At 48.4% G+C, this 22,257-nt stretch overlaps 1 protein-coding gene across 3 annotated transcripts in view; it reads left to right on the top strand.

The window, feature by feature from the left end:
• Window positions 1-8,916: 8,916 nt before the first annotated feature.
• Window positions 8,917-22,257, top strand: part of DUSP1 (dual specificity phosphatase 1) — a 156,701-nt gene continuing 143,360 nt past the window's right edge. The window contains exons 1-4 of one of the 3 annotated variants that reach the window (XM_068160217.1): window positions 8,917-9,389; window positions 9,540-9,688; window positions 9,845-10,064; window positions 10,580-11,594. In XM_068160217.1, the coding sequence (XP_068016318.1) occupies window positions 9,020-9,389; window positions 9,540-9,688; window positions 9,845-10,064; window positions 10,580-10,950 (1,110 nt within the window). In that variant the 5' untranslated portion in view covers window positions 8,917-9,019 and the 3' untranslated portion in view covers window positions 10,951-11,594. Of the gene's footprint in view, window positions 9,689-9,844; window positions 10,065-10,579; window positions 11,595-22,257 lie in introns of those variants that run through there. The other 2 variants (XR_010989961.1, XM_068160204.1) reach the window with 2 other exon arrangements.

Below are 22,257 nucleotides of genomic sequence, written 5' to 3'. Positions count from 1 at the left end.
TATTCTAGGGCTCCCTTCAGCCTGCTGCTTTCATGGGATGACTTCTCCCTTTATTGGGAAGGGAGATTTTTACACCACAGCAGCTGTGAAAAAACACAAAACTCTCCAAGAAGTGTATTCATATGAGTATCCCTTTGGCTGGGCCTCTCTCTAAACAGAGCTCAGCATTTTGTGCAGCAGCTGAGGTGAAATCACAGCTTGCAACGGGCTCCAAGAGCCGCAGGGCGCCTGGCCATGTGTGTGGCCACCCCCAGGAAAAACGTCCCATGTTTGGGCAAATTCATTTGAGCCAACACTGCTGTATGACTTCACTCCTCATTCATCCCCATCAAGAAACAGTTTGTCCAACACTGCACAGAAGGACGGCACGAACTCTTGCTAGACTCACCTGAAGGTTTCACAGCAAGGCAGTGAGATCAGCTCAGCGCTGTTTGATCAAATCAAGTGGGGCATGAGCAACCTGGGCAAGCCAGGGGTGGCCATGACAAGGCATTTCATGGACAAAGAAATGGGTCTTTAGATCCTTCTCCTGGATGTCATGTCCTGTCCTACTCGAGATGACACTCAGAGGACACTCTACCGTGACTCACTCTGCCCTGTATGCTCTCATATACTTCTGAAAACAAAACAGTGGGCCAAAGTTTGGCTTTTTCCACAGGCTAAAGGTTTTCAGATTCAAAACAGTCAAGTGTTATTCTCTCCTATGACTAATCCTGTGTTTTCACTAACCGCTATTACACACAAACATCACCTCACTCTATCACATGAGGGCATCGTGTCATATTGCAAATATTTTAACAAACTACATAGCAGAAAATGAACAGGCAGTTCTGTAGGTACTGGTAGGGGGGGATTTTTGAACACATTAAATACTAAGATTGGCTATAAAGACCTTGGAAGGTCAGACCAGGTGGGGGTTGGTCTCTTCTCCCAGGCACCCAGCACCAGAACAAGAGGACAGAGTCTTAAGCTGTGCCAGGGGAGGTTTGGGCTGGAGGTGAGGAGAAAGTTCTTCCCAGAAAGAGTAATTGGCCATTGGGATGTGCTGCCCAGGAAGGTGGTGGAGTCCCCATCCCTGGAGGTGTTCAAGAAGGGATTGGAGCCTTGGTGGCACTTGGAGCCATGGTTTAGTTGTCAGGAAGTGTTGGGTGATAGGTTGGACTTGATGATCTCTGAGGTCTTATCCAACCTTATCGATTCTATGATTCTATGATTCTAAGAAAGCAGGGAAGAAGGTAGAGGGATAAAAAAAGGACTCAGATGCAGCATGTGTGAAGCAATATCCACTGGAATTTCTTTCTGCTTTGCTTCCCATCTTTCTTTTTCTTTCTTTCTTTTCTTCCTTCCTGCTTTTCTTCTTCTTTCCTTCCTTTCTTTCTTTCTTTTTCTTTCTTTCTCTTTCTTTCTTTCTTTCTTTCTTTCTTTCTTTCTTTCTTTCTTTCTTTCTTTCCTTTCTTTCTTTCTTTCTTTCCTTTCTTTCTTCCTTCCTTCCTTCCTTCCTTCCTTTCTTTCTTTCTTTCTTTCTTTCTTTCTTTCTTTCTTTCTTTCTTTCTTTCTTTCTTTCTTTCTTTCTTTCTTTCTTTCTTTCTTTCTTTCTTTCTTTCTTTCTTTCTTTCTTTCTTTCTTTCTTTCTTTCTTTCTTTCTTTCTTTCTCTCTTTCTCTCTTTCTTTCTTTCTCTCTTTCTTTCTTTCTCTCTTTCTTTCTTTCTTTCTCTCTTTCTTTCTCTTTCTCTCTTTCTTTCTCTCTTTCTCTCTTTCTCTCTCTCTTTCTTTCTCTCTTTCCCTCTTTCTCTCTCTCTCTTTCTTTCTTTCACATCCTCTTATGAAGTCTTACTCTTGTGTCTCTACATTGAGTTACTCTATAGTCTGAGAATGTGAGAATTGTGATTTTTGATAACAAACCTCACATTATTTCAGACAGTTTACAGTTGCTTTTGCTGTTACATCCTCTTCTCTTCCTTCAGAAAATAACTCCTTTCTATACTATTAGACAGTGAGACAAATTTAGACCTGGCAGATGATAGAAGTGGTGCAGATAACTAGTGTGAATACATCAGGAGAGCCTACCTTCTGTGTCCTTGATTCATGTGCTGAGCACAGAGCTTTATGAAGAGACAGAAGTACCTTTCCATCACCTCTGCAGCTTTTGGCCCTGACAGTCCCAAGTTATTCCAAGCTGCCTACATCCACGTGAAGTTATTCTTGTGGTGGAAGGAGTTAGCATCTGTAGGGACTCTAAGCATGAAAGTCTTTCCCTCACAGGGTCCCACAGCAGCTGGTTACACTGCCAAACAAGGTCTGTAAGGACCCTCACCTCCACAAGTTGGTGGGAAGCAATGCAGCTATAGCTAATGGAGAACAGGTTTGGAGGGGTTTGGAGCACAAGCCCTATGAGGAGAGGCTGAGGGAGCTGGGGTTGCTGAGCCTGGAGAAGAGGAGGCTCATGGCAGACCTTATTGCTGTCTACAACTAACTGGAGGGAGGCTGTAGACAGGTGTGGGCTGGTCTCTTTTCCCAGGCAACCAGCACCAGAACAAGAGGACACAGTCTCACAGGGGAAGTTTAAGAAGGGACTGGATGGGGCACTTGGTGCCATGGTTTAGTTGATTAGATAGTGTTGGATGATAGGTTGGACTTGATGATCTCAAAGGTCTTTTCCAACCTGGTTAATTCAATCCATTCAATCCATTCCATTTTTCAGGTTTGTGCTTCCTCCAGAACAGGTAATAGGACACCACACTCCAGCTGTATCCCTCCCAGCTCTGCTCCATCATAATAGGCACAAGTCAAAATAAACCCATGCTCAAAGTCATCCCCTCTGCCTTTCTGTTGGTTGCTGTGTGCCATGTGCATTTATGAAGCCTTACTAGCCCTGTAAAGATACCATAGATAAGAACAGCAGAGCAACCTGCAAATGGCAGTGCCTCAGCAGCTCTTATCTCAATCTTTACGAGAGCGGATGGTTCTGGAAATACAAAGTTCATAGTCACTGCACCCATAAAACGCTGACATCACATGACTGGCAATAAATCCAGCTCTCATGTTTCTGGACAGGAGAGCACGCCTCTCCCTCCTTCTTGGTGAGAGCTACGTCATTTGTTTTCTATTCAAATTCACCCTCCTCCCATGGAAGCCTTTCCATGCTAGCCATTACAGGATCTTACTGAGAAAATGCTCTTTCAAGCAGTAGGAAGAATTATTTCCCACAAGTTTATTTTATTATATGCCTAACACCTTTCATCTTGAAATAAGGGAACTTCACAAATACAGTGATTTTGTTGAATAAATACCCCTTGTGCCTAGTGCATGGCATGATTCATAGCAGATTAATAGAGGCAATTAAATGTAAGATTAAATTGCCTAAACCATTTGCCCTTCTAAGCTGATCCCAGCACTGTGAACTGTATCAGTGCCACTAATTCCCAGAGATTTTTCCTTTGGAGGCAGGTATTTAATGATTTTGAATATCAAATCCATGCCATCCCAGACTGGCTGTCTAAAGCCTGTAATCATGTTAAAACGCAGCACTAAGCAACTTGCCTGAGGCAGCTCAGTGAGTCACTGCAAGAGAAAGCAAAACTCCTGACTTGCATTAGCTGCTCAGGCAGAAGTGGAGCCACTTGCAAAATTATGACTGTCCACACTGCAGACTTCTCAAAGCGTCTTGGGTTTCCAGCCGTGAGATGCCATACATCAGGCCCTGTGACAGGCATACATACATGGATGGGGTCATATGGTGCCAGGAGCACTGTCCGGGCACCTCGGGTCATGTAACTGAGCTGCAGATGCAGAGCTGAGTGCAAGCCCCCAGCTGCAGCACAGGGCTAGCTCTGGGGGCTGTCACATTTTTGAGCTGTCAGAGTGTGGCATGCTGCCTGCAGCACCACGAAGTGACAGAGAGTTTATGCCTCTGCATTAAAAGCACAGCAGAGAAGGGGCCACGATGAGAAGCCTGGAGTCCAGGGAGGGAACATTATGGTCCATGCAGGTGCAGGAAAGGCCCTCAGTGCTGCTAGCACCTCCTGTACATCCACCTCTGCCCACAGCCCAGGGTCCAGGAGGCAGCAAGCAGACCAGGGAGGGCAGGGAAGTAGTGAGATGAGATTTTCTTAGGCAGAGCTGGGAGAAAGGACTTTCCCTGATCCTTCAGTGTGCATCTGTATCCACAATGTGTCTTGAGCTGAAATACCCTAGCTGCTACACCGAGTATTTTCCACTCAGGAAGAAATAGTTAGGCATTGGATGTGACACAGAGAAGTAAGGCTGTACCACGTTTTCCAGTCTGTGTCTTCAGGTGTGAGACCCCAACCCATGGCTGGTTTTCATGCTGTCGGGACTAAGCCTTCTGCCTCCCCATTCCTTCACCTCATCAACTCCAACATGAAGAATCTGAAGCAGACTGAGCTCAACTAAACCCTGTCAAAAAGGGTTAAATCTCAGGATTTCAAACCAAAATGTTTTCAATGTAGTATGAGTCACCAGGAATTCTAGCTTGTTTGTATTCTGTGTACTGTAACCTTTCATCACTGAATTCTTTTCTTTGTCTCCTTCCTTCATATATTTCTTTTTGTTTCTTTCCTTCCTTCCTTCCTTCCTTCTTTTAGTTTTATTTTTGTTTTCCTTTCTCACTCTTTCCCATCTTTCCTTTCTCTTCTGTTTCTTGTGAATCTGGGTCTCTGTAAAATCTGTCCAAATATTTACAAAAGGAAATGCTGGGTTGTGAAACTGAATTCGGAGAAAAAGTTACACATGCTGAAGAAATGCATCCAGCACGGTTTCCAAATGTTCCCACATGCATTTTTCATCTGTGTCTCAAGTGTTGAGGCTTGAAGCTTCCTATCTCTAACCAGACAAAACTTGCACTGAGGGCAGTGAGACTCAGGCTCAGGTCAGGTCCAATGGTGCTGTAATTCTAGCTTTGCTGGAAAAGTTCAGGACTGATTTTGGCCATGAGTGACTAGTTAAAAAGCCTGAATAACTGGTATTACTGGATAACTGTTTGTGCAATGGGCTAGTTCCAGGCCAGGGGTTATCTATGCTTGTTACCAAGTTGCTAACAAATTGGCGTTGGTGTCAGTCAATGCAGAAGCTGTCTGCAGCACTCTGCTACCCTCCGAGATAAACGTCAACCAGGTGACACTGAGGGACCTGCAGCCGCTGAAGAAAGCCAGAAGGCCAGTCCCACTGAGACAAAGACAACCTGCTGCCATGATGAAACTGCCATGGAGTCATTTTCCCAAGAAATCCCTGATGCCATGAGTGAGGCTTCACACTCATGGGCCATGTCATTATGGATTTATACATATTTTGGCAGAGCAGCATGGGAACTGTTAAAGCCCAGAGGTAAAAGGCACCCATATGCTGCCAGTGTGTCCCATCTGCTCGAATTAAAGCATCATCTCCCACCCCCACACTTCATGTTCTTGTTTCTATTATTACCCTTACAATGACATTGTGGCCCGAGTGCAAACACAGATTGTTTTGGAGGAAGGGGTTAATTTTGTATTTCCTGGCTTTTGTTAAGCCAGGAAATCTAACCCTTAAGAAAGCCATTCAGGTCAGAGTGAGTTCCTAAAAGCCACTTCAGCCCTGTTTTGTATTTTCCTTTCTTTCATTCTTATGGCAGGTTTATTTAAGAGAGGAAAACAGAAATAAAGTAAACCGAGGAAATAGCTAGTCCAGGATTATAAACGATTGAGTACACACTGCCACATGTGATGAATTTTTTTCTTCCTGATTTGCGCTGGGTGTAAACAAGACCAGCCCCAAAAGTCTCATAATTACATAAGTCCATCAAGGAGCAATTATTATTGCTGTGGTGGCAAATCCCCATTGTGCAAAGGCCTCAGCTGAATGTTTTCCCTGCGTCGTCTCAGAGCAGCCAAGGGATCTGTCCCATGGTGTCTAGCCCATATTTAATACCTGTATGCTGCTGGTTACCATTGTGACTGAAAAGCTTGTTGAGAGCACACGCTGCCTTAGCTGTGCAGGTGTCAGACACAGCCATCTCTGGATACCTGGCAAAAAATGAGGTTGCCAAACTGAAGGAATAAAGTCTGTCTATCGGCTTTGTTTTGTGTGTGGGACACTGAGAGCTCAGGACAAGAGAAAAGACTGTCAGAGGCATAGGGACAGTTGCGTCTGTGAGCCAGGGCTGGCTGTTCTCAGTGACAAGGTACCAGCAGCACAGCACCATTAAAAGGACTGACTGCTTTCTATTAAAGTGTTCACTTGAAGCCTCCCAGCCAGTGCTCCTGCTCCTGGAATGCACAAGACTTTGGGCTGGTTGGAGAAGCTCAACATCCTGATAAAGTCCCCTGTGAGGACATTCCCAGCTCCCGACCCTGCAGAGATTCTCTGTGGCTGAACAGTTCTTGCCTCTCCTGTGCTCCAGCCTGGTGATGCCTTAAATCACTCCCACATCTCACTCCAAAAGAGTAAAATGAAGTGAGTCTGGGTATAAAGCTACAGAAAGGTTAACATCTCAGGTTCATACCAAAAGGAGGACATTTTCCCCTAGGAAAAGAAGATGGATAAAGTCCTGTCTTGTGGCCATCTGCTATACTGGTTTCTGCTACAAAAATGTGGCAAGCAATTGACCATTGACAATTCCTGCTGTTCATCTCCTTGGAAAGATCTGCGTAGGTCAGTGTTTGACAGATGACCTTCAAGGTCACCAGAGCTTGGCCATGGCACGGTGGTGTCGCAGAGACAATCAAGTCTCATGAGGAGTTGGCTCAGAGTGCATCAGAGGAGGACAGGCAGGTCCACTGCCACCTGCAGTGTGGCCAATGTTCCCTGCTTGCCTCCCACACATTTTCAGTGTGGAGGGACGTGTCACCTACCCAACTGACAGCCTCTGTGATCACACCCAGTGATCCACTGTGGACATCTGTGGGGTCCCAGTAAGAGAGTGGATGATGGTGTGGTGGAGCGGAGTCATTTCCCAGCACTGCAGTGTGTAAGTGTTTCTCTTGCAATCTGTTTCCAACCCACTGTTAAAAGAACAACAATAAATAAATTGAACAAAAACTGTGATCCTGTGTTTATTTTAAAAGAATGTGTTGAAAAAACAAATTTGCTTTGAGGCTGCAGTTCTGGCAAAACCCCCACTGCTCAGCAGAGCAGAGCCAATCCTGCAATAACTGGCTAAGCCAGAGCTGGCACTCACCCACCTGTGCCCTTCACCATTCTCCTTCCTTCCAGGTATCCGTGGGAGCCTGAAGTCCTGGACATCTTGGCCGAATACAGAGCCTGGCTGGTCTGAGAAGAAGATCTGGGGTGGTTAAAGACTGGGAACATGGGGAGAAGAAGGAAAGTTTGAGAGGGAGTGATGGTTGGCAGCCCATGAGGCTGGTGAAGTAGGATGGTGGGAGAGGTGCCCTGGTGTGAGGTGGTAGATGAAGAGGTCTTCTCTAAAAGGAGCAGCTGAAGAATGGAAGTGAAAACAGAAAACTGCTGAAAGGGGTGAGGAAGGAGCAGCACAGCTGGGGCTGGCAGTGCGGAGGGGGAAGAAGAATTGACAAGAAAGGGCTGGAGGAAAAGAGCCCAAGTGGAAAGAGGTGCAGGGGGACTAGAGTTGTCCAAGAGCAGCAAGCGGTCAGGAGCTGGTGGGGCTGGGTAGGCATTGTGGGAAGGCAGGGGAAGTGGAAGCAGCGCTGACTGGAAGCCCTGACTAAGAAACACCCGAGTGTCTTGGTGGAAGCTGGTCACCCACGGGGAAAATAAAACTTTTGGGAAGCGCTGATGCATTACTGAGGGGGGAGTGGAAAAGAGAGCTCCTGCTATTCCACTGCCAGTTACTGGGCAGCCCCAACTTCTGGGGGCGTTCTCAGTGGGGAAAATGAACTTTGCATGGGGTGTAGATCTACATTTTCGTCCTTACACATAAAACATGATGGGAACAGCTCTCAAATACGTGTTTACATTACAAATATATATATATACAAATGTAAGTATACACATATATATTTATGTGTAGAAGCCTGTACATGTTTATATATGTTTATGCATGAATGCAAATGTATGTATGCGTAGGCACATCTTTAAGGAGAATAAGCACGCCCACACCCAAGGCTCCACATCCCCCCACACTGCTGCTCAGCAGCTTCCTCCCCACTGAGTCCTGTGGGAAAAGGGGGAGCAGACAGTATTGGGGGGCAGATGGACATAGGGTGCCCCAGCCACGGACAGGGGACAAAGACAGCTAACAGTGAGGTGGCCCAAGCCCACAGCACCTGTTAGAGCGGTAGTGGGCAGAGGGTGTGTGTGGGAGTGGATGTGTCTGTGTGAGTGAGGGTGCGCTGTATGTTTGTAGGGGTGTTGCCTGTGTGTGGGTGTACGTCTGTGCTATGTGTACACACAAAGGTGTATGGGTATGTATGAATGTATACGTGTGTGCATGGATGTGCACACACGTGTAGGTATTTACATGGGGATGTACGTGCGATGTATGTACAAGCGTGTGTGCAGGCAGGTGTGTGCGGCAATGTCCTCATCTGTAGGTGCTTATATGTGAACATACGTGTGCGTGTATGTAGGGGCGACTGCTGTGCGGACGCCGGCCGATGGATGTGATACGCGCTGCTCTGTGTGTGCAGTACCGAGCCATGTGCTGATGTTGTGTGCCTGTGCCGGGGCGGGGCGTGTATGCCCGCTGTCCCACAGCCCGTTGTCTCCTCGTCGCGCTGCCCCGTTGCCTTCTGGTCTCCTTGTCTCGCTGGCCCGCTGTCGGCATGAGCGCGCAGGCGCGCTCCCGCCGCACATGACGTCATGCCAACCGGGCTGGGCGCGCCCGTGTTGGCGCGCGGCCAGGTGACGTCTTCGCGGGCGGACCACGTGACGCGGCCCCATTGAGAAAACGCCGGCCCGGCGCGCGGGCCTATATAAGGCAGGCGCGGGCGTACGGGGCCGGATTGGGTCGTGCGGTGCTGCACTTCCAGGGGTCACTAGCACCTCCGACACCTACCGCGCCCTCCTCATCCTCTCTCCTGCCTTCCTCCCCTTGGCTGGAGCCGCCATGGTGAACCTGCGGGTGTGCGCGCTGGAGTGCGAGGCTCTGCGAGGGCTGCTGCAGGAACGTGCCGCGCAGTGCCTCGTCCTCGACTGCCGCTCCTTCTTTTCCTTCAACGCCGCGCACATCCGCGGCTCCTGCAACGTCCGCCTCAGCACCATCGTCCGCCGCCGCGCCAAGGGCGCCCTGGCTCTGGAGCACGTCGTTCCCAACGAGGAGCTCCGCGCCCGCTTGCGCCAGGGGCTGGTCCACACCGTGGTGCTGCTGGACGAGCGCAGCGCCGATCTGGAGCTGCCCAAGCGCGACAGCACGCTGCTGCTGGCCCTTGGCACCCTCTGTAGGGAGGCCCGCGGCGCCCGCATCTGCTTTCTCAAGGGTGAGTGGCCCCGGGACCGCCCTGGCCGCCGCCGGAGGGGAAGGGAAGGGGGCCGCAGCCGGCTTGACAGTGCCGCCCGCGGGGCTCCGCTCCTTCTCCGTGGCTGCGCTGTGCTCACCCGGCACCTCTCTCTTCCCTCTGCCCCTGCAGGAGGTTACGAAGCTTTCTCGTCCGTTTGCTCCGAGCTCTGCACCAAGCCAGCTGCTCCCACTGGGCTCAGCCTGCCCCTAAGCGCCAGCAGCGCTCCCGGCAGCGCCGACTCAGGGTGCAGCTCCTGCGGCACCCCGCTTTACGACCAGGTGAGCGGAGAGGGGCTAGGACGGAGGGTGAGTGTGTATGGTGCCGGACGGTGCTTTCAGCCCGGGCAGTCTGCCGCTTTGGTGCGGCGTCGGGAGGGGAGGCTGTGTGAAAGCCGCCGGGCAAAGTTAACCGGTTGCCTGTCTTTCCTCTTCCAGGGTGGCCCGGTGGAAATCCTGCCTTTCCTCTATTTGGGCAGCGCTTATCATGCCTCCCGAAAAGACATGCTGGATGCTTTGGGGATCACAGCGTTAATCAACGTCTCGGCGAACTGCCCGAACCACTTTGAAGGGCACTACCAGTATAAGAGTATTCCCGTGGAGGACAACCACAAGGCGGATATCAGCTCCTGGTTTAACGAGGCGATCGATTTCATAGGTAAATGAGCTCTTTGTAGTCTGTCCTTTTCCTGGGGTAATGTACCCTGGGACCAGAGCTTTGCACAGTGCTTTCCCCAGCAAAACCTACATTTGAAACTGGGGGATTTAATTCTGTAGGGCAGATACACTCAGGGGATGTTTCCATTAATTTTTATTCCACTCAGAGGAATAATTTTGGCTTCATAAAGCTGTTTGAAGTCTTGAATCAAGAGGCACTGGTCTTGCAAAAAAAAGAGCTAGTGAATTTAAGCAGATCAGTATGAAAGCAATCTTGCAAGACTGCTCAAGTGACCTGGAGGAGCTATTAGTATAATTGGAATTGGAGCCCAGAATGAGAATAGTCGGACCGTTGGTTCCCTCAGGACAAAGGCTCCCTTTGTCTCAAAAGCACAGGGTGTACCTATTAGGCTAAGGAAGGGGATGGATTAAAGCAATATGAAACAGCAACCTTTGCATTTCCACCTCTGGAAGCAGTGGGACTTGTTTGCTAACTGTGTATTTTAATTCTTTCAGACTCTGTTAAAAATGATGGAGGAAGGGTATTTGTGCACTGCCAGGCTGGCATTTCCCGTTCAGCAACCATCTGCCTTGCTTATCTTATGAGGACCAACAGAGTCAAACTGGATGAAGCCTTTGAGTTTGTGAAACAAAGAAGGAGCATCATCTCCCCAAACTTCAGCTTCATGGGGCAGCTGCTTCAGTTTGAGTCACAGGTTCTTGCCCCCAACTGCTCAGCAGAAGCTGGTAGCCCTGCTATGTCAGTACTGGACAGAGGAGCATCGACCACCACTGTCTTTAACTTTCCAGTCTCCATCCCTGTTCACACCTCATCCAGTGCTTTAAGCTATCTTCAGAGCCCCATCACCACTTCCCCAAGCTGCTGAAAAGTGGGTGAAATATTACCAGAACTCAGACTTACTGTCTCAGAAGTGCAATAACTACAGGGACAGTGTCATCAGTCACTTGTGTTTTTGTGGGGAACCATCCCAGAACAAATGTCATAAATGGAGAGAAGTTCACATGATGCACTAGGTGTACTGACTTTTCAAGCCAATATCTGGATGTCTACCCAGAGATCAAAAGACACTGTCTCTGCCTGAGCAGCTCCTCCTTGTCTGTCCTAGGCCTGCTCCATGTTTAGTAGCATGCTCACCAGTATTCCCATTCCTGGACACTTTGAGCAACACTGAGATGCTGTCCTATTTATTTATTTTTACATTAGTGCATTGGGGGTTTGGCCTTCACAAACAACCTAGTTTCATTTCTAGAGAAACCAAATACCTCAGTATTTTTTGGTACTGTAATCCTCTGTGTGTACATATGTCTGCTCTTCTTGTTTCCCAAGCACTGACGTGAAAGCACCAGGCAAGTGCTTTTTTTGGGGTTGTGTTTTTTTTGTTGCCAGGGGTTGTATGTTTGATTTATTTATGATGTGAAATAATATATTTCTTCTTAGGAAGACATAGTTTTGTTACATAACTCTTTTTTTTTTTTATACAAACAGAATAAATTATGATATTTCTATTGAGCTGGATCATACGTTCTTTAAAGTCTTGAACTCTACAGTCCCCAAACTTGAAGCTCCCAGGTGAAGAGAAGTAAGAAATCTTAAGTTTCCAGCTCTGCAGATGTGAGGTCTGGACTGAACTAGATAGGAAGATGAGTTTGAGCAATGTAATTGACTAGAAACTGCTGCTTGTGATGTTTTCTTTGTCCCTATGTAATTATATGCAATGACAGAGCTGAGGCTGTCCTCTGAGCTAAAAGGTGGCTTTGGCTACAGTGATAGCCACAAAGGTGTAACAGTTTGAACCAGCTGATACATGGGCACAGGACTATATTAAATTACACCTATTCCTACTAGGGAGCAAGAAGAAACTTCCTTATTGCATGTGTAATGCTTCAAAGGTCAAGTCTGAAAATTAACCCCTTGGTAACAGATTTCTAATGCCTTGTCAGTTTGTGCCAAAGTGCTTTTCTGTCCACTTCCTTGATTCCTCCTTGCCACTCAAACTGCTTCTGCTGTCTGGAGTGAAGTATTTGGCTAGCTGGGCCATCTTTTGTAAACAAAGTGGGGAATAACAAGGGACCAGGTAGCCAAAAAGTCACTTATTAATCAGAGCTAAATACATTATTTCCTGCTGTAGATTCTCACTAGTGTGACTTCAATCTGGCATTTCAGTTGCAGCAAAATGAGTGTTTTCTGTAGCATGTCAAAAGGCAGGCAGGGGAGGTCTCGCAGAGCAGCACTCCTGGCAATTTGTGCATAGGAGCTGTGGGGTGAGGGTGATGGGCAACAAACACTACAGGGTTAATGCTGTGGGGAAGAGGTGCAGCTGGAAGCTTGCTTTCCTAGGCAGGGTTAGAGCACTGGTGACAGGGAGACAGATGTTGGGGAAGCATGAGGACATTGGCTGTCCTTGTCCACCACAAAAAGAAGCCACCAATCCTTGCATCTATGAGTTGAATCCTACTCTTCCCTGTCAAAAATGGTTTTTCTTGGGCATCTAGAACAGGTTATGGCTCTGTGTAAAAGCAAAGCATTTTAATAGTTATGATCCTGAGCTTACAGCTTAAGGTTTTATAGACAAAGCAGCTGTGCTCTCGTCATGTTACCAGAGACAAGTAAAACAACCACAAACTCCTGCTGAAATCCTGCAAGTTGCCTGGAGTATTAATGGTGCTAGAATCCAGGACTCTTCTCCTGGGAGAAGGTGCCCTTGAAGTATGGGATGATGCACTGTTATGTCTGAAATTCTTCCACGTGCACTACCCCTCCGACGCAGGTCTGTCGTCAGCACTACGCAACAGCCATTGCCAAGCTTCAACCTGACACCAAGGGATTAAAAACAAATGAAGCAGCAAAAAGGAGAAGAGATCCTTGGGCATTAAGAAACAAAGTCAGAAACCCCTGTTGTCTTAAAGTCTGCATGACCCTCAAAGTGAATATTGCTCCCCAAAGTCTGTGCCATGCTGCAAATCCTGCACAAACCCTCTTTGTCCCTGGCAAGTCCCTTGGCAGGTTGTGTTGCTCTGTGGGACTGCACCTACCACTGCTCTCCCTGTAAAGCATTCAAGGCTGTCTCTCTGCCTTTTTACACCTGCAGTTAACGGTGGAACAAACTTCTACTTTCAATGCAAAGCCAGGTTTGTTCAGTGGAAAAATACAACCTTGGCAGCCCTGGGCGTGCAACTGATGAAAAAAAATCCTGCCTGTTAATCACAATTCAAACAGAAATCCGCTCCCCATCAGCCAGGGGAGCTTGTTTATGTGTTCTTGGAACAATAAAACTCATTACCTGGCAGCCGATCAGCTTTTATAACCTAAGCAGGCACCTGACAGGGGTGCAAAAGAGAGCTGCTTCAGCACAAAGCCGGCTGTGGAAAAGCCAGCCAGCAGCAGCAGGGCTTCAGCACCAACGCATACTTCCAGCTCTGTGGACATCTGATGTCCTTTCCCAAGTTTCTATCATGAGCCTTCTGCTGTCACCCATGATGACAGTTTCAGAGAGCCCTTAGCCTGCTGCAAGGTCTCTGTGGACAGGATCGCACTCAGGTCTCACATTGCTTCTGTTCCAAAGGGAGGATGATCCTCGAGGTCCTTTCCAACCTAAGTTATACTGTGATACTGTGTGATAAGGGGGCAAGAACAAAAGTGAAAACATCAGTCACCTCAGTGCCAGTTTGGGGGAGACAGATGGGCTCAGCTGGGGGATTCTCTGGGAGCAAGGGGAAAAAAGCAGGGCAGCTGGTGAGGTAGGGGGCAGAGGAGGAGGTGTGAGGCAGGCAAAGAGGCATGAGGGGCTGAGATGGTCAGTGACAGAGCCTGTGCATGGTGGAGCCAGAGGATGCCTTTATGACAGCTGAACTCGACTTTGCTCATTGTGGATGTGTTAGGGAGGCATTTTCCCTCCCCCCTCCTTTATTTTCCCTTCCTTTATGTTTTGTTTGGTTAGGGTATCAAGGCACACAGTCCACCCTGCTTTACAACTTTGAAGTCCCATTTTCCTGTTTCCCACACAAGCTGGCTGTCCACACAGCAGTGGCAGAGGTTGGCCAAGATCCTGCCCCTTGTGCCCAATCCCTAGAAACTTGTCCCACCACAGGCATGTGTAGGGTTTTCAGGTTATATAAACCTGTAGCTCTACAGTTGCATGCATCCCCATGGAAACCACAAGGAGTTTCCCCTCGGTGAGGACAGCAGTAACATCACTTCCTGGTGCTGACAAACCAATTTGTCATGAAGTGATAAAAAGGCATGTTTTGTGTTTGCAGGAACTGGCTCCAGGCTTTGTTCCTCCCAAGCCAGAGGCTGCTCACCCGCCCCAAAGGCAAACAATGGTCATTGTGTGCTGCACAGAGCAGGCATGGGGAGATGTGGACAAGCCCTTTGGGCTCCCCAAATGCCAGAACATGGGTCACCAACACCCCAAAGGTTACAGTGTGTACAGAGGAGACGCGAGTCATGGCAGTGTGTAACCCCACACAGCATGTGGGGCTCTATACATCATCCACAGATGGGTCCCCACGGCTGAGGGGTGCACACAGCCAACTCATGCAGGGACACAGCACATGAGCCTCACATAATATCCCCAGCAAAGATGCAATACTCAGGAGATACAGTATACCAAGTTATCACGTGATGAACAGGCCAGAGCTCCAGATTAGACAAGTCTTGGGTAATCCCCTTGGCTCAAAGCTTTTGCCTTTCTTTTGTAATCAGCGCTTCAGAAGGTGCTGGCTGTACTCAGGCTTAGGGACTATCCTGCATTAGTCACCCCAGTATCAGACTAGCAGGGCCACAAGGATGTGTTATGCCATTACTCTGAAAAAAAGAACATTACATCCAGATCAGACATAGGCAACTCTTGTTTGCTCAGTTACCCACCTGGGGTTTTTCCTCTGTTTGGAGCAGAGGGCAGCAGAAAAGGCTCTGTCATTTGAAAATGGGGTTTAAGTCCAATCACAGGAAGCCAGCTGCCCAGCTCCAAAGACAAGGCACAGTGCAATAGGGAAGGAGAAAAAAGCCATGGTTTGTGACTGTCTAGTATAATTAGAGGTCACTATGCCTCAAACTTCATCTAAACCTGTTTCTTAGCCTTTCTGTTGTCTAGGGACACCCACATACAGTGTAGCCAATAAGACTACACCCAGGGTTTTGGCTTCCCCAAATCTGCTCCAATCCAAGGCTGTAGGGAGGTTGGGAAAACAGCTAAAAGCCCACTTGTGGCCACCACCTTCCCTGGCCAGTGGCCACAGCTGATGGGGGGCTGGCAGCCCAGCCAAGAGGTACAGCCAAGGTGCCTGGTCAGGTTGGTTCTATTAGCACCATCAAGGGCTTAAAAAGTTAAATGAGACCAAGATATTAAAGGAGGAAAACAGCCCTGAAAGGAGACACCTGAGAACTTGGGGAGAAGCCCAATCTGCTGGTATTCCAATATAATTGGCCTTGCTGTTGGGACTTCAACCTGACTAGCTGACCCTATTGGGAACATGACTCAAGGTCAGGTTCCGCTCTGTGTGTCCTGTCCTTGCTATGGTGATATTATTAATGCTGAAGGCAGTCTCCAAGAGGTGAATCCAAGTACCTGAGAGGAAACAGCTGAGTTGCTCTACTGCTGAGGTGGGTAAAGGATTCCTACTTTTGAGACCTATTTCTCGTTTTGGAAGTGCCTTTGTACAAACCTGTGCCTACCTGGAGAGCAGTGCCAAGGTCCTACGTGGACATGATGCTATTAGTCTGGCATAGAGCAAGCTGATTCCATCATCATCAGTCTTAGTGGCCAAAACCAGAGGAAAAGGCAGGTTTGTTCCTTGCCCTTACATGGTGTGGGATGACCTGTTCTCCAGATATGGATGGGATTTTTCTCCCCCTGGGATTTTCCATTTCCAGGGTTTTCCAGCTGCTGCGTGTGACTGCACACCCCACCTGCGCTGCCAGGCTGTGTGTGCCCTTAGCGTGGAGACTTAGCAGCACTGGTGGCACAACTGAGGGGCTAGGGGCTGGCTGAGGTCCCTGGGAAGCTGCTGGGCCGGGGGTTTCCTGAGCGGTGCTCTCAAGCTCTCACATTTGCGTGCGTTTCCTGCTAGACACAGAAATGACTCTGTCTGGGCTTCCCCTCCGCGATGTGGCTGGCAGGCAGGGGAGTGGGTGAGATGAGACACCCGGCACAGCAGCTCACCTTCTAGACACCAGGGCTGACGGTGGGTGGATGTCTCCTCCAGATGGGTGCTCGGCAGTGCTTCTGGCTGGGATTCTGGAGGGTGGAAGGGGTTCAGAGACCCAAATAAAGAAGGTACTTGCGAACATACACAGTGTGTGGGGATGAAGCACAACTAGTAACAGTGGGCATTAGTAACCTGGAATGGGTTGTCCAGGGAGGTGGTCGAGGCCCCGTCCCTGGGGGTGTTTAAGAGCAGGCTGGATGAGGCTCTGGCCAGCTTGATCTAGTGTGGGGTGTCCCTGCCCATGGCAGGGGGGTTGGAACTAGATGATCCTTGTGGTCCCTTCCAACCCTGAATGATACTATGATACTATGTCTTACCTAGGTCTTGTTGGGCATTCAGGCTGGGTGAGTTAGGTCTGTGTGCCAATTCATTCCAAAATCCATATTGTACAGATCAGGTTGGGGCTGTCTTGAATGCCACAGAAAATGCTTCATTTCTCATAAAAAGGTTATGTGTGACACCAATCCCTGTCATTTCAATACCTTTTGGTTCCTAAACTATAGGCCAAGCTTAAAAATAAACTCTCACAGGACTCTGATATGATGTAGTCGCATTCAAACTCAGTAACCAGTTGGCTACAAATTAGAATAGAATAGAATTAACCAGGTTGGAAAAGACCTTTGAGATCATCAAGTCCAACCTATCATCCAACACCATCTAATCAACTAAACCATGGCACCAAGCACCCCATCAAGTCTCTTCCTGAACACCTCCGGTGATGGTGACTCCACCATCTCCCTGGGCAGTACATTCTAATGGCCAATCTCTCTTTCTGGGAAGAACCTTTTCCTAACATCCAGCTCCCCTGCTGGAGCTTGAGACTGTGTCCTCTTGTTCTGGTGCTGGCTGCCTGGGAGAAGAGACCAACCCCCACCTGGCTACAATCTCCCTTCAGGTAGTTGTAGGCAGCAATAAGGTCTCCCCTGAGCCTTCTCTTCTCCAGGCTAAGCAACCCCAGCTCCCTCAGCCTCTCCTCATAGGGCTTGTGCTCCAAACCTCTCCCCAGCTTTGTTGCTCTTCTCTGGACATGTTCCAGCAAGTCAACATCCTTCCTAAACTGAGGGGCCCAGAACTGGACACAGTATTCAAGATGTGGCCAAACCAGTGCCGAGTACAGCAGGTTCTCACTACACAGTTGGGCTTTAAAAAAGTGATAACCTTTGTCCCAGAGCCAAATGTAGGTCCCACCTGTGCTACATTAATAAACTACACTGCCATCTTTAGACTTTAAAATTCTGACAGAAAGGGTTTGGTTGGGTTGGTTTGGTTTGTTCCCAAGAAATTGTGGTGAAGCTGTCTGAAAAATGGCTTTTTTTGGGGGGTTCTTTTCTGGACTGGAAAGAGCTGCTTTCTTTTCAGTGTCTACCCTAAATTCTCGTCAAAATATCATCTGCAGGAAATTTCTTTCCCCATCGGTGTTTTGTTCTTTCAGATCTTCTTATGGCTTTGTTAATTGGCAGCTGGGTCATAGCACTGTGTGGTTTTGATGGCAGGTTTTTCTAATTTATGGAGGATATAAAATGCAGATGTTCCCTAACTCTAATAGCCTCTCCTGATACTCTGTGATACTTGCAGAGCAGCTGGTGATTTTGGTTTTTTCTCCCTTGTCTTCTGCAGTGCCATCTTGATGATTGCAGGTACATATTTCAGGGGCTTTTACAGGGTGAATATTAAAAAAAAAGTTAGGTCTATGGAATTGTTTTTCATAGAAGCAGTCAGGGTTGGAAGGGACCACAAGGATCATCTAGTTCCAACCCCCCTGCCATGGGCAGGGACACCCCACACTAGTCCAGGCTGGCCAGAGCCTCATCCAGCCTGGTCTTAAACACCCCCAGGGACGGGGCCTCGACCACCTCCCTGGACAACCCATTCCAGGGTTTCACCACTCTCATGGTGAAGAACTTCCTCCTCACATCCAGCCTGAATCTCCCCACCTCCAGCTTCATTCCATTCCCCCTAGTCCTATCACTACCTGATATCCTGAGAAGTCCTTCCCCAGCCTTCTTGTAGGCCCCCTTCAGATACTGGAAGGCCACAATAAGGTCACCTCGGAGCCTTCTCTTCTGCAGACTGAACAGCCCCAACTCCTTCAGTCTGTCCTCATAGGAGAGGTGCTCCAGCCCTCTGATCATCCTCGTGGCCCTTCTCTGGATATGTTCCAGCATGTCCATATCCCTCTTGTAATAGGGACTCTGGAACTGGATTCAGTACTCCAGGTGGGGTCTCACCAGAGCTGAGTAGAGGGGGAGAGTCACCTCCCTTGACCTGCTGGCCACACTTCTCTTGATGCAGCCCAGGATCTGATTGGCTTTGTGGGCTGCAAGTGCACACTGAGAGCTCATGTTGAGCTTCTCGCCAACCAGCACCCCCAAGTCTCTCTTTTAACCCTGTATTCATGCACAATCCTTCTTACACATCAAACAAAAACCAGGACAGTGCAAACTTTGATACTTTTCAGTGGTTTAAAGCACCCAGTGCTAGTTCCCATTAGCCAGGCAACAGGGGCACATCATATAAACAAGTGGCATCAACTACCTAACCCTCTGTGCTGGGTCCTTGTCAGACACAGAAGTGCTGGTTTAAATGTTACATTTACAGGATATTTCCTTGGCCTTCGTTAAAGTCAGCAGTCCTGCATATCTCTGCTGTGGTGGCATCACTTGTGTCTGGGCACACTTGGCACTTCATAGAATCAACAAGGTTGGAAGAGACCTCAAAGATCATCAAGTCCAACCTGTCACCCAAGACCTCATGACTACTAGACCATGTCACCAAGTGCCATGCCCAGTCCCCTCCTGAACACCTATTTCCCCCATGTCGCTGGGCTTTGCTGCTGTGAGATCAAAGCTTCCAGCTGATGGTCTGGATACCAGCCTGGCAGAATCTTATAACCTCATCTGTGTAGTGGTTGCTTCTCCCACTCCCAAGTCTTAGGTGGTGCCCTGGGAGAGGAGATGACCTCTGGAAATGTCTTGTTGGCAGCTGAGTATGAGGAATCCAACTGCTCGGGGTGTTTCAGGGCACACTAACATAAACCATGGCATCATCTGCTGAGATTAGCGCAGGTGGAGCAGGAGGGTTGAATCTGGTCAAATGTTGAAATCTTGTCCACTGCTGTAGCTTGGCTGGAACTGCTGTTGCGTCACTGGAATGCTTTGAGCTGAAGGATTTCTGGCTGCCCTGGGAGCTGTGCGAGGAGCCAGCTGAACAGCCGACTGCGCAGTGTGAAACAATAGTTCCCACCTTTTCCTACTGCCTGGGAGGAACAGAAAGGAACAAAGCTATTTGCAAGGAGGGGGGAAAAAAAAGATCCTTTCAATCGTCTTTCACTCTTCCCTCTCACTTTGTTTCCTCCCTCCCAGAGGGAGACATCTCAGCACTGAGCAACCCCCAGATTTCAGCACCTTCCCTTGCTCCTCTTTATTCTTTAAGCACTTGTCCACAGGCGCCAAGGCAGACAGTCGTTTATAACTGCCTTTTGTTCCTCTGTTTACATCTTCCCTTCCAGGCTCCAGGGATGGCTGACGTCAGGGTGCTACATTTGGGCTCATCATACTTTTATCTGGTGTTAATGCCTTCCATGAACAGCAGGAATGTGGACCGCAAGGCGAGCTGCCGGGGCAGCACGGGGGAGAGGGGGGCCAGGGAGGGCAGGCGGGAGCCCAGCAGGCAGTGCTGCATCAGGGCATGGCACGATGCTGCCCACCCTGCTCTCCCTGCCAGGCACCAATTGGTTTGCTGGAGAGGACCATGGTCATTTATGGCCTTGTGCAGGGCCGGCCTGCCCACTGGCACCCTGTCTGTCTGTCCAGGCAGCTGGCAGAGTTGTATGTGGCACCACAAGCTACGCGCCAGGCTATTTTTAAGATGCCTGGGCTGCATCCCAAGTATAGCATGATCTATTTCTGCTGCAAAATGATCTTCCTGGGTGGGGGATGCACAGATTATTTATTTATTTATTTTTCATATGAAACACAAGGGTTTGGAGGCAGTGAGAGAAGCAGCTGGGCACAACTGGAAGAGAGGCACACACACACAGAAAGGATAAGCTGGTGGTCATGAAGCTCAAGAGAGCTCTGTGCTCGCTGCTCATGGTGAACACCCATTGCCAATGGTTTGCTCATGGGTCAGGAATCAATTAGGCCTGGCTTTGGTTTACAGCTGGGGTTTACTGAGGACACTGGAGGGCTTTGCATTTGTTTCAAATAGGCTGCTGGGGTAGTTTGAGATTCCAAAACATTTAACAAGGCTGAAAGGGATGAACAGGGATACTAAATGCAGAGCTGTAAACTTGCTGGTGGATTTCACCAATTTTGGATCTGCCTCTCGCTCCAGATCAACTGGACTCAAGGCAGCAGAGCACCATTTGTTCACCAGGGCTTAAAGAAACTCCTAAAAAGAATTAACCAAAAGGAGATACTTGCTACATTCCTTGTAGTGACATCAAAAGACCCTGGGAGGTGGTGCAGGCTCCACTGTGGCAGGGTTGTCACCTTGATGGGGTAGCAAGAGGACTCTGCTCCTGCCTGTGGATGCTGGAGGAGGTAGATCAGGCTGTCACCCGTGCCCTGCCAGGCTGCTCGCTGTGGGAACAGATTTTACAGATAGAAAGTTATGTGCTGGACCAGGGACTGACTCCTCATGGCTGTGAGTTTTGTCAGTGCGACTTTCATGCCTGAGTCTGAAACTGGAGGTCTGAAGTGTTTAATCTTCTCATACAGGTGAGCTGGTGATGACACAAAGGTTTCTGAGAGCTGTAAAAGAGTTTTCTTCAAAGCTGAAGGAGAATCTGCCATTCTTAACTTTTCACCTACCTTCCAAGGACCCACTCCTTAACTGCAAGTAGCACAAACAAATGATATGACCTCACCACTAATCATGGCACTTCTGGAAGTCCTGTGCTCTGAAACCTATGGCTCTGTCACCTCCACTCACCAGGAAGATCTTTTCCTCAGTCATAAATTATAAGTGGAAACACTTGCTATTTCCAAAGCCCAGCACAAGACTGATACTTTTTCCTTTGAGGTTGTTCTTTTGGAGGAATATTTAGGTTTCCTTGAGGCTGGATGAAAATTTTCCACTTTCTGATTTCCAGTAATCAGGGCTGACTTAATACTATCTCTGCATTTAAAAAGAAAACAGCTGGCTTCCAGGGACAGGAGTCAAAATACTTCCACCTACTACCAAAACACAGAAGAAAGGAGTGAGTAATGACATTCAGAATAAGAACCAAGTCTGTTTGCAGGTAGAGGCAATCAGATCCAGCAGGCTGGGCTTGAGGTGATGTTTCTCATCAACTCTCTCTGGTTACCAAGGGTAGCAGATATAAAGATACAAACTGATTTCTGAGGAAGAACAGACTCTTTTGATTATGCAAGTTGAAGTCCTACATAATGTAAGCCAAAGTTCTGACTGAAAAAAAACCCAAACCTATTCTTTAGAAGGACCCTGTCCTGACAGATTATTTCAAATTACAGAGGTGTAACTTTGTAAAAGCATTTCTGGGCAATGTTCAATGGAAAGAGCAGATGAGTCTCAGAAATCATTGAATGGTTCTGTGCTGCTCTCACCAAGCCACCTCCTGTTTCTCAACCTCAGTCTACTTTTCTCTAGAATGAAGCCTGTGATGCCTTGATGCTATCAGCTTCAACTGGGCTGTTCACCAGCTGGTGACAGAGCGAAGCAGCTCGCCAGGGAAAGCACGCACCCATCAGGCTTTTTCTGGTGAAGTATGCTCAGCATGTTTGAAGTGCGGTGGTCCTGAGGTCTCACCACTGCTTGAATGTCAATGTGTTCTCTCTCCCCAGTGGAGTTGGGATGATGGACTTACAGGGAAGGTATAGGTGGCTATGCTAAAGGCCTGGCCAGCTCAGGGATGTGGCTCCTGATCTTGCCATGGAAGTGGCCTTGGCAAGATCAGATCGAGCCTAGCACAAAGGTGGAAGCAGGATAGGGAACAGTCT

Source organism: Melanerpes formicivorus, unplaced genomic scaffold (assembly GCF_026170545.1).
Source record: "Melanerpes formicivorus ecotype bairdi unplaced genomic scaffold, bMelFor1.0.p_v2 SCAF_2, whole genome shotgun sequence".
In the NCBI taxonomy this organism is placed as follows: Eukaryota; Metazoa; Chordata; class Aves; order Piciformes; family Picidae; genus Melanerpes; species Melanerpes formicivorus.
The sequence above is the reverse complement of the archived record's forward strand: the minus strand, read 5'-3'. Positions and strand labels throughout refer to the sequence as shown.